The sequence below is a fragment of the Haliaeetus leucocephalus genome, unplaced genomic scaffold, assembly GCF_000737465.1.
Source record: "Haliaeetus leucocephalus isolate CR32 unplaced genomic scaffold, Haliaeetus_leucocephalus-4.0 Scaffold166, whole genome shotgun sequence".
In the NCBI taxonomy this organism is placed as follows: Eukaryota; Metazoa; Chordata; class Aves; order Accipitriformes; family Accipitridae; genus Haliaeetus; species Haliaeetus leucocephalus.
Genome location: NW_010972602.1, coordinates 1,582,492 through 1,599,092, shown reverse-complemented (window position 1 = coordinate 1,599,092; position 16,601 = coordinate 1,582,492). Strand labels below are relative to the sequence as shown.

Genomic DNA, 16,601 nt, shown 5'->3' with positions numbered 1-16,601 from the left:
CCCCCCCCCCCCCCCCCCCCCATTATCCAGTGTCTAGTAAGTGTAATTTTGGTATTTATACCATGTTAACCATTTAAAGTAACAAATGCTGAAAAAGTGAAGGAAAACAAGTGAGGCTATTAAAAGGAGTATGTAAAATGATTTTAAGAAAAAAGAAGTGTTTAGATCTGGCTTGTTAGGAGGGCATATGATATACCAAGAATCCTAACTCATCAAATGAAAGAATTTAGTACCAGAGTTTCAGTGGTGATAGTAATCACCATTCCAATTATATGAAGTTTAAATAGTAGTTTGTAGCAATATACAAATGAGGTGTCTGATTGTCAATTAGAGCATGGTGTATATATACACCAGTTAGACCAAAAAGAATTTAATTAAAAAGACTTGGTGTTTTACCTGATGGGTTGATAACAATCTCAAAATACAAAATTCAGATACTGTGTTCTCCAAAGGTAAGTAAGTATGTTAGCTTGGGTGGGAAGCAGCACCAGGAATTGAGTCTACAATGACAGTGTTCATCAACCTGATGAGATAGCATGCTGTTTTAGCAGCTTGTCTGTTTACTTCTTTGAGTCAAGCGAAGAATCTGGAAATTAGTACGATATATTTTCTATCATATTAATGCATGTCTCTGCATGTGCACTATATGTAGCAAACGTAACACAATGACTGACTGTGCTTATTGAGAAAGGAATGGAAAAATTTAATCCCCTCAATTAATTAGGGCTGCTACTGCTTTAAACAAGCAGAAAAGGGTAGCTGACTTCTGAGAATTTTTGTGTCAAAGCTGGCTCTGTCTAAGGTCTATCCGGCACTGGAAGCCTTGCTTTTCCTGAAGTGACCATATTCCCCTCCAGCTAGCTCAGCTGAGAAATACTAGTTCCCTGCTCAAGCAAAGGCGCTACTGTCGATGGCTGCAGTCCACAGCCAGACCTGGTGTGATAGGCTGGTGCTTGTAAAAACTGACCAGGAGGGGATAGCTGTGTTAAAGGAGCACAGAAACTCTCTCAGAGGTGTTAGCCAACTGCTCTGTAACATTGTGAGTAAAATGTACCAGTCTTTTTTTCAGTTTGGAGGAAAACTTCCTCTCAATATTGCCTCTCCAAATCTGACACCAGTGTGGCCATTTTTTACTCCCTGTACAAGGAAAGGAAGCCAACCATATTTTCTGTTGGATGAGACTAGAACTACCATGTACTAATGCTAAAATTCTTCTTCTGGACAAAGGACACTTAAATCTTATTCTGCAATATGAACAAGAACTAAATTGGGTTGTTTTTTTTTTGTTTTTGTTTTTTTTTTTCAGATACATGTGGACAAGTGGTTTGGAGGAACCATTTTAGCTATAGTTGCACTGTTACCTTACTGATTTCATTTCAGAAGTTTAACCTGAAACAAAACTTACAAATTAAATCCTTGTAATAGCTTTAAATCTGAAAACAAAGGCTTTTAGTAATTTTTCACTTACATTGTTAACTTATTTTATTATTTATATTCCTGTAAATATGCAGCTTTATTGCTTGGTCTGTCTGTAGGGGTCCAGACTGGATGATCAAAGATGTGCTCCTCCATCATCTGCAAAAGGACCAACTGTACCAGATGAGGATTTTTTCAGCCTAATTTTACGATCACAAGCTAAGAGAATGGATGAACAAAGAGTCCATTTGCCCTCGACTATAAAGGGACCAAATTCTAGCTGAAGAAAGAAACAGGCGCGTACTGTACAGTAGCATCTTAGGTATCATCTTTGTTTGCTAGAAAAACATAACATGCCTTTTTACAGAAGACTGCTGTTAATAGCTTTGTCCCCTTTCTAATAATTTTTTGTATAAATAGCAGCAGCATCACACTCGTGACCAGTAGTTAGAGCTGCCGCTGCTCTTTGCAGTTGGCAGCTGCTTTTAGCGGTGCCCGAGATACGAATTACTGTATCTCCCTCTTAACTGCCTCTAGTCTATGAACATTAATACCCATTTTTTTCCCTGTGAAGGTATTCTCATTACTGATGTGTAGATTCTACCACTGTCTCCATCTAGCACAAGACCTAAATTTGTATGTTCTTTTTAAGGAAAACTTTTTTTTTCTGATTTGTACCTCCCTGGAAAAAGGTCCTGTCTTCTTTTATACTTTTTATAAAAATTAAAAAAATAATAAAAAAAAAGAAAAATAGTTTCAGTACTTAATCTGTCTTTGCAGAAACACAGTTTGGAAGAAACAAACATACTAAAAAAAAATCTAAAAAATCAAACCCTAATTTTAATTCTGTTTAATACAAAAATAGTCTACTCAAAACATGCTGGGTTTTTTTGGTGATATTCAGGTAAGTGTTTCCTATATCAGAAGAAGAATTTTTTAAGAAGATATACTTGTTTTTAAGCAACAGCTGCCCATGCTGTTCTATAGATTGTGTGGTACATGTCCACCACCAGTAGTAGTCCATGCACCAGGGAATCACAGGGTTGGTAGGTACTTGGCATGAACTACCACGGATGTCAGGTAATTCCTGCAGGAATTGAATTTAAAATGTTACAGTGAATGTATGTATGCTGCTTATTACTTGACCTCAACTACTTCTCTTGATAGGTATGTGCTATGCTGGGGTAGTTCTTGGGAACAACAGTTGTAACTTAATGTCTTCCCCTCAGTAGATACCTGTACTGAGGTTGTTTTGGGGAACCCTGAGGGCTGTATGTTTTTCAGTGTAGGTATCTTGACTTAGAAGCCACCGATTTTAACACCAAACGTGGCAAGCTGTTCACTTCAGGTATTTATAAATGATGTCATCTTTTAATTGACAACAATAAATGTTTTTTACAAATATGTTAACAGTAAAAAGAATCCCAAAGAGAATATCTGTCCCTTAATGGATACAGAAGGGAACGTAGCAACCAGAGATGAGGAAAAGGCCGAGGTACTTAATGCCTTCTTTGCCTCAGTCTTTAATAGTGAGTCCAGTTATCCTCAGGGTACTCCACCCCTTGAGCTGGAAGGTAAGGATGAAGAGCAGAACATACCCCCCTTAATCCAGGAGGATCTGGACACTCACAGATCTATGGGACCTGATGGGATCCATCCAAGAGTACTGAGGGAAATGGCGGAGGTCCTTGCCAAGCCACTCTCTATCATCTATCAGCGATCCTGGTCAACAGGGGAGGTCCCAGAGGACTGGAGGCTTGCCAATGTGACTCCCATTTACAAGAAGGCTCGGAGGGAGGATCCGGGGAACTATGGGCCTGTCAGCCTGACCTCGGTACCAGGGAAGATTATGGAACAGTATGTCTTGAGAGCACTCATGTGGCAAGTCCAGGACAAGCAGGGGTTCAGGCCCAGTCAGCATGGGTTTATGAAAGGCAGGTCCTGCTTGACCAGCCTGATCTCCTTCTATGACCAGGTGACCTGCCTAGTGGATGAGGGAAAGGCTGTGGATGTCATCTTCCTGGACTTCAGCAAGGCCTTTGCACTCTCTCTCATGGCATACTCCTTGAGAAGCTTGCATCTCATGGCTTGGACAAGTGTACTCTTTGCTGGGTGGAAAACTGGCTGGCTGGACAAGCCCAGAGGGTTGTGGTGAATGGGGTGAAATCCAGTTGGCGGTGGGTCACAAGTGGTGTTCCCCAGGGCTCAGTATTGGGCCCTGTTCTGTTTAATATCTTTATCAATGATCTGGATGAGGGGATCGAGTGCACCCTCAGCAAGTTTGCAGATGACACCAAGTTGGGAGGCAGGGTTGATCTGCTTGAGGGTAGGGAGGCTCTACAGAGGGATCTGGACAGGCTGGATCAATGGGCTGAGGCCAGTCGTATGAAGTTCAACAAGGCAAAGTGCCAGGTCCTGCACTTGGGTCACAGCAGCCCCATGGAGCGCTACAGGCTTGGGGAAGAGTGGCTGGAAAGCTGCCCAGCAGAGAAAGACCTGGATGTGCTGGTTGACAGCCGGCTGGATATGAGCCAGCGGTGTGCCCAGGTGGCCAAGAAGGCCAATGGCATCCTAGCCTGTATCAGAAATAGTGTGGCCAGCAGGAGCAGGGAGGTGATTGTTCCCCTGTACTCGGCACTGGTGAGGCCGCACCTTGAGTACTGTGTTCAGTTTTGGGACTACAAGACAGACATTGAGTTGCTGGAGCATGTCCAGAGAAGGGCAATGAAGTTGGTGAGGGGCCTGGAGCACAAGTCTTATGAGGAGCAGCTGAGGGAGCTGGGGCTGTTTAGTCTAGAGAAGAGGAGGCTGAGGGGAGACCTTATTGCTCTCTACAACTACCTGAAGGGGGGCTGTAGTGAGGTGGGTGCTGGTGTCTTCTGTCAGGTGGCTGGAGATAGGAAATGGCCTCAAGTTGAGGCAAGGGAGATTTAGGTTAGATATTAGGAATTTTTTTTTTACTGAGAGGGTTGTCAGACATTGGAATGGGCTGCCCAGGGATGTGGTTGAGTCACCATCCCTGGAGGGATTAAAAAAGCAAGTAGACGGGGTACTTCGGGACGTGGTTTAGTGGGCATGGTTGATGGTTGGACTCGATGATCCTGAAGGTCTTTTCCAACCTAAATGATTCTATGATCATACCCCTAGAGAAGAATCTACAGTTAATTTTAGCTTCAGAGTAAAATGGCATTGTAGGAATAGTTAATTCAAACTATTTTACAGTTACTTGAAAGTTTTACAAACATTCTCTTGCAGCTTTTTTAGCACTGAAATGGAATCCTGCTGCAACTAAAACTGTCCTCCTTCTGCTTTTGCAGAGAAATGCCAGAATATTCTTACAAAAACCATGTGCTACCATCAGTTTATTGTGCTGAGCTTGGGTACTTTTACTTAGTGCTTCCTACTCCCCATTCAGCTTTAAATTGCCCTAAAAAAATCTGATACAACATCAGCTTCTCACTCCTCTACAAATTATTAAACTAGAAGACAATCATCAAGCTGTCCTAAAACTGAGCTGACAAGCAGCAAACTGATTTTAGAGAGTGTAAAACAAAACATGATAGTCCTGAGACATCCATTTGAGCTGCGATTAGTCTTATGTGAATTACATGAATATCAGAAACTTTCTTCAGGCTGTTTGACAGTTAACTTGTTAGGCTTATGTTTGCTAGATCACAGAGTAGCAGTGTTTTCCCCTCACTGAGTATCTAGTTTTACTCAAAACTTATTACACAAACTTGATTTCAAACAAGCAGCAACAGCCCACAAGCCTCTTTCCTTGGCCACTTAAATGCTGTACTATCTTACTTTACTTAAGATATTTATTTCACATTCCAGAAGTAGTACGTACACTCAGTCTCTCAGCTTTTAAAACTCTACTTACCTTATGATTACTATCTGACCAAAGATGAGTTCCCATCAGCTTACTGATGCTTGATTTTCTACATTTGAGAACTAGAGCAGAACTAGCAAGTACATGACAAGCAACGATTAGACAGAACTTACAGCAGAGCTTTGGGCTTCCTTAGTCTCCTTCCTCTGAGTGACATGAACTGCTCTTTTTCTTCTCTTCACGTGGTTCCACTGCAGAACTTTTCCCGTCTAGGTTTTTATTAGGATCACAGTTTTCTCCAGTCTCTTGCTCTGCTTTGCCTGTCTCCTGTTTCTGCTGCTCAAGTGCATGTTCTTCAGTAAGGTTTTCAGCTGTGATAGTTTCTAGTCTACAAACTTCTGACTCAGTGTGCAATCTATTCTGTAAAAATTAATAATAAGCTATTAATCAAGCAATCCAAAGTGATGGCATCTATTGCTTCAGATGCATCTCAGCTCAAGGGGCAGAACTCCCCCAAAGCATGACTGGTATCTTTTTCTCCTGGGAATCATGTACATAAGCACCATCTAGAGTATAAGACCATTTTTGATTTTCTATACTTTACAGAAACGTCAACACTGCTGCTTCTCCCTGCTTTTCCTCTGTGGGTAATCATTATGCCCAGGCTGACATAATTATTGATCTCTCAAAACAGAAGTTACTTAAGTCTTTACTATAAAAGAAGATTTTTAACTCAGTAGTGTCCTGCCACAGTTAGCCATTGCACAGTATTTTTCCAGAACAAAACACACCCAAGATAGATACCTCTACTGAACTGTTCTATAGGGGAGCAGGTACTTCCTTAACTCCTCTCTCCCCAAGATTTAGTTTAAGCTTGTTGTTTAAACATGTTCTAGCAGATGACATCATTGAAATCTATTAAATTTAATCCCAGCTCAAAGAGCACCAGGACTAACATACACCAGGTTCGGGTTTGTGAGACTCTTCTACTTGCGTATCTGGCTCATGGCTTGTATGCACGATGTTAGGACTTCTGCCATTTCCTGGTCTCACAGGAGCATCTCCTCTGTCGTAAGGTCCTCCATATACATAAGGAAGCTTCTGCAAATAATAGCCATCTGATTTACTCCCATCATATTGCCCAAAGGCTATTTTCTCCTGTTGACTGTTGGGTGGAGGAAGACTTTTCTTCTGAGAAGATGTTAAGTATCTTAACACAGACACTGATGATCCTGCACCATAGCAGAAAGCCTGGGGACAGGGAAGAAAGAAAGAAAGAAAAAAAAAAAAAAGAACAAAATACCAAATATTTGCAGCCTACAGTTTTCACACAGAATTCGAAGTCACATAGCTGAAAAACACTGAAAGAAAAGCTCAGGTGTTCAGAATGGCTACAGTAAAATTCAAGCTTTCTACAGTCTGACCACACTGCAGGAACTGCCAGACTGGATATAGTTCATCTTTGGTGCTACAATGAAGATGTTGAAGGCTCTTAACTCAATGTTTCCATGTATAAAATGCCAATTATATGCATTGCTGTGTAATGACACAACAAAGAAATGGGAACTAAGCTGCAATAAACTGTCACAGAGCCTAAGATTTTAAGCAGTTTAATGCTATTTTATCCCACTTGGGGAGTGGGGGAGAGATGTGGTTTAAATACAAACTAACCTATTTTAATTGCTAAACCAACAGTACTATAAAGATTTTGTCAAGAAAAAATTCCCTTGTAGAAGTAATTTCATCTGTGCTAAGAAATCTGTTCACTAGTACAAATAAGAAATAAATAATATAATAGATAATAATACTTAAATATAAGTAAGTTTAATATATAAAAAAAAACAAAACTGAGCTTTTAAATATAAGATAAATGTATACAAACCAGAACAGCCAGAGCCATCATAATAAGCACTGGAACCTGCAGAATGAATGGTATCTCCTTCATTAGTGCTTTGATGAATTCACCAATACCTTGTCCTATGTGCTTCAAAGGCTCAGTTACAAAGTTGGTGAAAGTAATTGCCAATGCCTAGAAAAATACAAATAGAAAAATAGTGTTGTTACTGATTACAAACATAAACATGAACAGTCTCTTTAGGCTTGGCATATATATACCTTTGTCGGTGGAACCAGCAAAACAGGATTTACTAGTAGAGTTTCATAGTACTTCTGACAGGGATCGTCCTGAAATGTCCATTTACTTCTGAGCCATTCTGTAGTCAAAGCAGAGACCTATTTTTACTACTTTTTAAAAACACATTTTATGACACAGCAGTAATACAGAAAGTAGCATTTCAATTATAGATGGAAAAGAACTCTTCTAGATATGGTTCAAAGCTCAGATTTATTTTTAACTGAGATGATTAGCTTGGCAGTGTAGTTTATCCAGTCATGGGGATGCTGGAAGGAATGGAAGGGAAGGCTGGAAAGAAAGAAAAGAAACTGAGGTTTTCCCATGTTCGGTCAAGAAAGTTCTCTTTATTAGATGAATTTAGTCCCTAGAAGCCTCAGAAGAGAAATAGTAGTTCTCACAGACGAGATTTATCTAGCACATTTTGTCCACAGCTACTGAAATAGAGGTAATTGAGTGTTATTACTTATCTGCCAGGCTGCAAGTAGATAAAAAAATGTTTATTTTGCTTGCTAGATTTCAAGGGACTATTTTAGTTACAGGCAGAAAGTCTTACTCCTTAAGGGAAATTCTAAGTTATAAACAAGTAATTTATGATATCAGTGTTTCTGTAGTTTGATTTTAGTGCAGTCAGAACATAAACCATTGAAATTTGACATAAACAGAGCAATAACAGCCAATAAATTGTAAAGGGAAGACCATAACAAGAACTCATTAAGAGTTGTCATCATTAATTTACCTGCTATAGCACTGGATAACAAGTAACAGCTAATTAAAAAATTCAGCTTTCTCTGTAAAATAAAACCACTAGAGTAAGTAGTTACAGATCTAATTTCTGAAGTCCACTGTACTGTAGGCCTTGCTGATAAAAAAAATAATTAAAAAAAAAATCTTTTTCTTGAATTCTGCCCTCCTATCTTCAGTAAATGGCACTGAATGATACTGGGGAGGGCAGCTGGGGAAGCAGTCACAGAGTAAGTTATAAGGAAAAGAAGTAACACCATGACCTGCTCTAAGCACAGTTCTGTAATCAGCTCTCCTTCAAAGGCCTAGAAAAGGAAGTTTGGTGGACCAGAAAAATGGTAAAACCACATAATCATGTATTGCTGAAGAAAATTCAATGTGCTACTCATGAAGAAATAAGAGTATTCTTGGATACTATTACTGAGTATTTTGTCATCTTAAATACTATTACAAAATAACAAAACAAGTATTTACCAATAAGACTTTCTCCCCAGTCCAACTTCTCAGCACAGACGTTATCAAACTGCCCCATTTTTGCAATTTCTGCTTGATGCTGCGCAAAGGACAGCTGCAGGAGAATAGGAATTATTTGTAAAACATAAGACAAGGTGGTGCTGGGAGCAGAACACCTACATCCATGCAGCACTGCACCTGAGCTAATGACGTTTGCTCTTAGCAGGCTTGGGATAATTATCCAGGTAAATTTGTACTAAGAAAAGTTTGCTACTAAACAATTTAACAGAGTTAAATTCTCAGTACTTCCTGGGAATGGACAAAAACTACCAAGATGGCCACCTCTGAGTTGCTCTGCAAATGGAGTCTGAATTGCCGAAAGAGCGAACTCCAATATTCAAAGATACAAGTTCAGGGCACAAGTAATCTGATGAGATCTTGTTTCCTTAAAATGTTTCTGGATTAAAACCAGAGATGGCTGCCATGCAATTACTAATTAAAGCATCAGGACATTCTCTTTTATTTTTTAAATAATTCCCATGAACAAATACCTGTATTCATAATAATTTTGCCTTACGGTTTGCAACGGATAATTAAATAGAAAAAATTAAGTCAAATAATCTGTTGAAAAGCAGACTGACTCAGATTGAGTCCTCCGCATGGCAGTCCACTCATGTTCCAAGAGCCATCCTACTCTCTGGCACTGTGCTATTCCTGGCTCTGACAAGCTGCAGTTAAATTCTGATGACAAGATGCGAGGACCAAGATTCTGGGGTTGAGCTATGACCTAGGAGCATAAATTCCTCCTCATTAAAACCAATACCATTGTACAGTCAGCTACTGTATCACCATTAATGAAACATTTATCTCCAGTCTATCACACATTAAATACAGTTTCAGCCAGGAAATCTTAAGAAAGACAAAACTCTCCCCACAATATATTTTCACAAGACTTTTCTACTGTCCTGGTTTTGGCTGCAATAGAGTTAATTTTCTTTCTAGTAGCTGGTATAGTGCTATGTTTTGGGTTCAGTATGAGAAGAATGTTGATAACACACTGATGTTTTCAGTGTAAACACTACTTAACAACTAAGTCAAGGCTTTTTCAGCTTCTCATGCCCAGCCAGCAAGAAGGCTGGAGGGGCACAAGAAGTTGGGAGGGGACACAGCCAGGGCAGCTGACCCAAACTGGCCAAAGGGGTATTCCATACCATGTGATGGCATGCCCAGTATATAAACTGGGGTAAGTTGGCCTGGGGGGGGATCGCTGCTTGGGAACTGGCTGGACATTGATCAGCGAGTGGTGAGCAATTGCATTGTGCATCACTTGTTTTGTATGTTCCAATTTTTTTATTATTATTATTGTTGCCATTTTATTATTGTTATTATTTTCATTATTAGTTTCTTCCTTTCTGTTCTATTAAAACTGTTCTTATCTCGACCCATGAGTTTTACCTTTTTCCTTCTGATTCTCTCCCCTATCCTGCTGGGTGGGGGGGAGTGAGTGAGCAGCTGCGTGGTGCCTCGTTGCTGGCTGGGGTTAAACCATGACATCTACCAAGCTGATTTAGACAGAGTTCACATCTCCCTTGCCCACGCAGTGAAATCACAGCTCTACTGCTTTATGAATATTTTATCCTGCCTCTGCAGCAGGATAAAAGTTGGCAGGGTTTCTTTTGTTCTTTAAGCTAATACACCTGTCAACATGCAAAATAAAACATTTATCTCTATTTATTTTGTGGCCAAGTATTGCTTTATATAGACTAACTAAAGGAACTAAATAACCTTAACTCCCTCATAACTGTAAAATTTTAAGCCTAAAAGCCATTAAGATTTCAGAACAACTTACCTTATACAAGTAAAGCCAATTCCATGCAAAACTGATGAAAAAACTTATTAATAGAACACGTTTTAGCTGAACAAACCAATGAATATGTGTCCAGAGCTCTGTAGCTATTACAGTTACAATGCACACTAAGCACAAGAGTATCTGAAAAAGAAACAGGAAAAAATTATGATCCAGATTTGGAATTTTCCAAGCTCACTGCCAGTACACATGAAGGAAAACTTTTGTTTTTAATAGTGTCATTTACAGAGAACAGTTGAGAGAATTCTTCCTTCCTTTCACAGCTTATCTCCAGCAGCACAAGGCAGAAAAGTTTTATGGTATTACTAGTAGTCATTCCTATCACAGCCTTACGTTGCAGTTGCTAGTTTCTTTCTTGTGATGTTTAGTTATTTCTTCTTTATGGTATTTATCACATTTCCTACCATACTTTAAAACTGGTGTAATTCAGTGCTTGAGTAATACATGCCTGGTATGAACCACAGAACTGCTGCTGTCAGCTCCTGCAGTTTGGTTAAGAGACAAAGTTACAGTCTGGCTAACAGCAGCAAGACTTCAGAGAAGCACTTCACAGTCTCTTTCCATATGACAACCCCTAACAGCGAGGTTAACACTACTGACAGCTTGCTTTTTTCATTTGGCTTCCATGGACCCCCCTCAAAACCAGACAGGCTACTTTCAAGATCATGTCAGCATAAAATGTTAGCATATTCTGAATTGTAAAAATTTATTCAGAGAGCTTCAGCTAATGAGAGATCCTCAGCTTAGCACTTTGTAACTCCATTTTAGAGAATACGACATTTTCACATAGTCATGCTCTCCTTCTCTCCAACACTATACATTTTTTTTCCCACAAAATTCACAAAACCCTCTGACCTGTAAGACCTCAAATATATACTTGTCTCAATATGAATATATTCCAACTCCTGCAGAAGCCAACAGCTTCAACATCTATTTGAGGAGACAAATCTGGAAAATTTAGAATGCACAAATTGTCAGTTTAAGTGGTAAGAAAGTACTAGAGTCTAATGAGTCATGCAACACAGATATAAAAGACAGGAAGAGAAAAAAGAAAGCATACCAGAAAAAACCCCACAAATCTACAATAACAGAAGATGACCACAGAAATAAAAAACTTGAATTCTTACTTCAAGTGAATATATCATCTCTACCTTCAGCATGAAACAAAAAGAGTGACTCACTGCTAAGTACGATGGAAAGAACGGCTTTACGTGTGGAGTTACAACGGTAATTTTCATTGACTAGATTTGCACAAAGAAACTGGAAAACCCAGCAATTAAAAAAACAACAAAAAACCTATCTTCTTCTCTTACCAGAAACATATTATATAGGTCAATTCCAAAAGTGTCTTCAAATCTCCAGTGCCAAGCTTTGTAATCATGGTGCTTAAAATTGATCAAAATATCACTAAGTGCATCATCCACGGCACCTGACTGCCAAGTTTCCTCATTGAGAAACCTGAGGATCTCCAAATATGTCTGTTTTGTAAGGATGATCTCAGCATCATAATGGACGTGGCCCATGTTTTCCTCAGGCTGAATTAAAAGCAAAGTGAAACAATGGTTAAAAGCTGCTTATTTGGAAATAGAAGTACACGTGAAAAACTGTATCCCTAGGCAAAAACCTGATTATATATCCTCATTATGCACCAGCACCTTTTTGAAGCAGACTGCAGGATGAAGACATGGGACAGGGAGCACACTATGATTCTATAACCTTTTTGTTCATTCTTCTAAACTACATAAAACACAAATTCAACTGGTTTGTACCCTTTCAGTTCTACAGCAATAACCTAAAATATGAATTATCTCACCTGTTATTGAAATTTTAGAACCAGTTCTCATTAACAAGTAATAATTATGAATGCGCTATGTGTGCCCCAATCATGGCTGGGTAATACAGATAGAAGCTATTAAATACTGAAATAAGAAATTTTACATTACTAAGTATAATCTTCATTAGATATGAATTTTGCTTATTGCTAAAAATTTATTCCTCTACCTCTGAATAGAAAAAAAATTTATCCAAAGACAATATAATAAAGAAAGTAATAAGGTGATTCTTATATGCAAACTCTAATAAGCTACTGTTCCTAGATGGTTAATGTGGTAGAGTCTTAAACAAAGGCCTAAAAAGTCTACCACAAACAAACAAACAAACAAAATCTGGGTCTTTCAAGTTTAACAACCATTAACATGAACTGAACAGGGTATTACTATAGCTGCATCCCAGCAACAGATATTTAGATACATACTCTGAATTCACATCATCTTCCTTTCGATGCTGTACCGGTCAAATGGCAACTGTCTCTCCTGAGCAAATACTGCTAACTAACAGCAATACCAAATATGCATACTTCTGTCATTTTTTCCTTTGCAATTCAGTTCCCTTCATTTTAATTTAAATTTAAAATATGCCAGAATAATTAATCAATACTTGGTAACTGTGAAAAACACATAAAGTAGTAATATGAATTCTAAATAATTTTTAATGACTGTTCAAATACTCACAAGGCCAAGTTTTCCAGCTTCATTTAAAATCTTATTCAAGTATCGCTTAAAAATATAAAAGCTACGACTTTCACGTGATTTGGCATTCCTCTTCTCACAATCTGCAATCTGCAATGTAAAGACACTTTTACTCGCTTCTTGCTGAAACCAGCTTGTTCGTAGGAGACAAAAACCCTACCAACACATTAAACTCAGGATTAACAGAGACACATTTCTTTAGTTTAGCAACAACCCTGTGATTAGTACACCAGATAAAAAGCCTATGCAGTTGCTGAAGATACTACTTTCCATGGGACTGGCCAGTCCTGTAGATTTCAGATCTGCTAATAATATGGTTTGAATACTAACCTCACTAAGTCTAGAAAAAACTAAAAATCTGGATCTCCTTAAATTTTAAGTTTACATCTAAGGGAAAACAAAAAGAAAAAAAGGAACTGTAAAAAATACTAAGTAACTAAAACAACATTAAAATTACATATCCCATTGGGTCTCCAAATGGCTGAGGGAAGCAGGAGCCCCAGTAGCTACACAAACATCACCGCATCCTCCTGAACTCAGAGGAAGCAGCAGCATAAGGATCTTACAGCCACTCCCGAGAGCTGCAGCATTGCATGTTATGGTCAGCCACAACCCACCCCTTAAAATCCAACAGAACTGAACAACTTGAAAACGAAAGATCAGATTTCTTAGCTTTTGGCAGCATGGTCTAACATCAACACTATGTGTCGGTGACAACTGGACAGAAGCACATAGCTCCTATCAACTTCTGCTGCGCTACGGGCGGAGCAGCAATTTGGAGTTGAGTTCCAACTACTTCCAGTCCCCCCTCTGAATAAAGAGGTTCCCCATACATAATGCATGGTCTCTCACAAATTATGTCAGCAATTCACCTGTTCTACACTGTCCAGAAAAGCATCATCTGAAAGCACAACCTATTAAAAGCTGGAAAATATTCTGAAGTTCCATAACAAACCTTCTGTTGCAAGGAATCTACTTCCCTGGAACAACTTGATAAGATTTCAGTACTGACTGTATCCACAGTCTTATCCTCAGAGTCATGATAGTTTGCCTAAAATTACATAAGAAAAAGCACATATTTTTAGAATCAAAAAGTTTGATCAATATGCCATGTTACACTTCTGTAGTCAGATCACTTTAAAAGGAGCAAAGGAGCTAAAAGCTGAGTGTTGGTCTTTGCTGCTAATACTGTCTCAACGATACTCTAGCCGCCTCTCTGCTGTTATTTTCGACTCCAAACGGACAACTGCTTTAAGTTAATCTAAATGCATGCTGCCTTCAGAAGGTGAGGTCTTGCCCTGTCCTTCCCCACCTGCCCTTTCCCCTCCCCTGAGTGCTGGTGAGCCACCCTGTGCATCAGATTAGATAATTGGACTGGCTAAAAACTGACTCAGCAAGCAAAGGGGCAGTTTTCAGCCAGACAATTTTCCAGTCTAGCTGGCCATGCAGCCAGCCAGACCGAAAGTAAACACAAAACCCCATTCTGGGTTGCATGCCTTGCCTTTCGTGTTCCCTCTTCACTCTGAAACATCCCATTTTTCTGTTAATTGCTCAGACTTAGTTTTAGCAGTGCTGCTTCTACACAACCAGGTATGCACATTGAGGAAAGTCTCCAAAAGGACATGTAACATCACACAAATCGGTGAACTCAAGCTGAGTTTTTGAGGACTCAGGTGGCCCACACAGCCTACCTACCTAAAATCTCTCAGGGCAGAACAGAAAAGAAATCCTGAAACAATGGATTAATCCAAAGCAGTCATTTTTTTCCTTTAAGATGCAGTTCTGTTTTTGTGGGAGAAAACAGTAAAACTCCTAGCTAATAACTATCAAGTGGGCTTGGGGCAGGTGGAGGCTGAGGAGAAACTCTGTAGAGATAGAATGCTCTGAGCATTAAAAGGCATTATTCAAGACTGCAAAACCAAACTTGATAGCTGAAGAGGGTGCCTGTACAACAAACCACAGTTTACACTGCCATGTGTGCACATACGTACTGGATAAACAATATGCATCTCACAATATGTGTAGAGTCCACCTCCCAAACAAGACAAACGAGATGATTAACCTTGTTAAAATTAGCTATTCCTATTTCATATTCTCCTCAATGTTCACGAATTATTAACAGTACAGCACTCAATCCCTATTCTGATCTTCCTTCTGGAAACTCTGATGCCCAGCATTACAAAACACCACTGACTTCCATAATACTCTCACACGATAAATGGAGTTTATTTCCTAGTAATAACTAGGGAACTCGGTAATTCAAGTAAAATATAATCATTAACTCTTAATTCCCCCAACTTTTATCAGCTAGGAGCTTAATTTTCAAGATACTTAACACTACACTTGAGAAGCAAAAGCTGCTTAACCCAGTACTTCTCAGAGAAGTAACTTGTGGAGCCACCACCTCTGGAAAGACAAAAAGCATGGTTCCTGTGACTTGATCAGTGTGCAACAGAAACTCGTCAGTAAAAGGCTCTGAGCTAATTATCTACAATAGCACAGATTGCTAATTTTTTTTTTCTTGCAATTTTAACAATGGACACACAACACTTTTCTGGGTATAGACTTAGATGTAACCTTGTAAGACCTTAAAAAGACCGTAATTCTATCGTTTTCTAATGTCATGATTAAAGGACAATCCTTCAACAGCGTATGGCTGAAGGACTGTTTGGGAGACACACGTATTCATGCACCCTTTCTTTTTCTACCTTGTAAGGTCTTCTCATTGTTCCTGATGCAGCATCATAATTGAGCATATCCGTGGGGTCAATCCATTCATCATTTTGAACTTTACCACTCCCTATTAGCACAACTGCACACAATACCAAAGCACACAGCATCCTGTATCACTAAACAGAACAAGAAATTCAGATATTTAGTTCAGGATGTAACATGCTGTACAAAAAACCTGAAACAATCTTACAACATGAAGAAAATATTCTCTGGTGTTGTTTAAAAACTCCGTTCCCCACTAAGCAGGTTAAACTTCACTGTTGTAATTTTTTTTTTCCAGAGAAGACACTGGCAAGAACATGCAACAATTAAACTGTATTATGTGACCGGATCAACAGAGCTGGCTGCAGTTACCAGCAGGTGTAGCGCAGAGTTCAGCATTGCTAAATACAATAAAACAGTGCGGAACTCCTCCAGGCCTCGAGCCGAAAAGTCCAGCACCATTCCCACTACACAAACTCCCCCAGCAAGTCTTGCAGAGACCGGAGGACGTTCCCGCCCGCCGCGGGCGGCAGGCCCGCCGGGCCCACCTCACTGCCGCCCCGACAGGCCCGAGCCCGCCCGCCCCGCTTCCCTCCGGCCGCAGCCGCTGCTCTGCCCCGAGCCGGAGCCACCCCGCCGCCCCGGCCGACGACGACAGAGGCCCTAGGCTGCAAGCGCTGAAACGGCTGCGGAGCGGAAAACCCCGTCTAGTACGTCTCCTCCTTCGCTTTCGCCTTGTTTAGCTCGGACACTAAGGCCGCGGTCGCGGAGGACCCCCAGCCTCCCCCCCCTCCCCGCCCCCGCCACTCCTCCTCGCCAGTTCACCGCGACGAGCGCCCTAAGGCCCGGACGACGCGCAGGCCGCGCCCCGACAACGGGGCTCCAGTCAGCGGCCCCGCACCGGCGCCCGGCCCC

The 16,601-nt window shown here is 40.2% G+C and overlaps 2 protein-coding genes across 4 annotated transcripts in view; one reads left to right on the top strand and one right to left on the bottom strand.

Moving 5' to 3' along the window:
• The window catches only part of GPSM2 (G-protein signaling modulator 2), an 18,876-nt gene extending 16,744 nt beyond the window's left edge, over positions 1-2,132 (top strand). Inside the window, exon 14 of one of the 2 annotated variants that reach the window (XM_010563426.1) lies at positions 1,536-2,132. In XM_010563426.1, the coding sequence (XP_010561728.1) occupies positions 1,536-1,700 (165 nt within the window). In that variant the 3' untranslated portion in view covers positions 1,701-2,132. The remainder of the gene's footprint in view (positions 1-1,535) is intronic. The other variant, XM_010563427.1, reaches the window with a different exon arrangement.
• Positions 1-16,601, bottom strand: part of CLCC1 (chloride channel CLIC-like 1) — a 17,514-nt gene that overhangs the window by 715 nt on the left and 198 nt on the right. The window contains exons 2-12 of one of the 2 annotated variants that reach the window (XR_774102.1): positions 15,680-15,820; positions 13,927-14,022; positions 12,954-13,061; positions 11,757-11,978; positions 10,426-10,566; positions 8,598-8,691; positions 7,364-7,461; positions 7,131-7,277; positions 6,209-6,499; positions 5,422-5,668; positions 1,055-1,575 (exon numbers count right to left, since the gene is read on the bottom strand). Coding sequence is in view for 1 of the 2 variants with exons in the window: in XM_010563429.1 (XP_010561731.1) it covers positions 5,441-5,668; positions 6,209-6,499; positions 7,131-7,277; positions 7,364-7,461; positions 8,598-8,691; positions 10,426-10,566; positions 11,757-11,978; positions 12,954-13,061; positions 13,927-14,022; positions 15,680-15,811 (1,557 nt within the window). In the remaining variant the exon portion in view is untranslated. The remainder of the gene's footprint in view (positions 1-1,054; positions 1,576-5,421; positions 5,669-6,208; positions 6,500-7,130; positions 7,278-7,363; positions 7,462-8,597; positions 8,692-10,425; positions 10,567-11,756; positions 11,979-12,953; positions 13,062-13,926; positions 14,023-15,679; positions 15,821-16,601) is intronic. The other variant, XM_010563429.1, reaches the window with a different exon arrangement.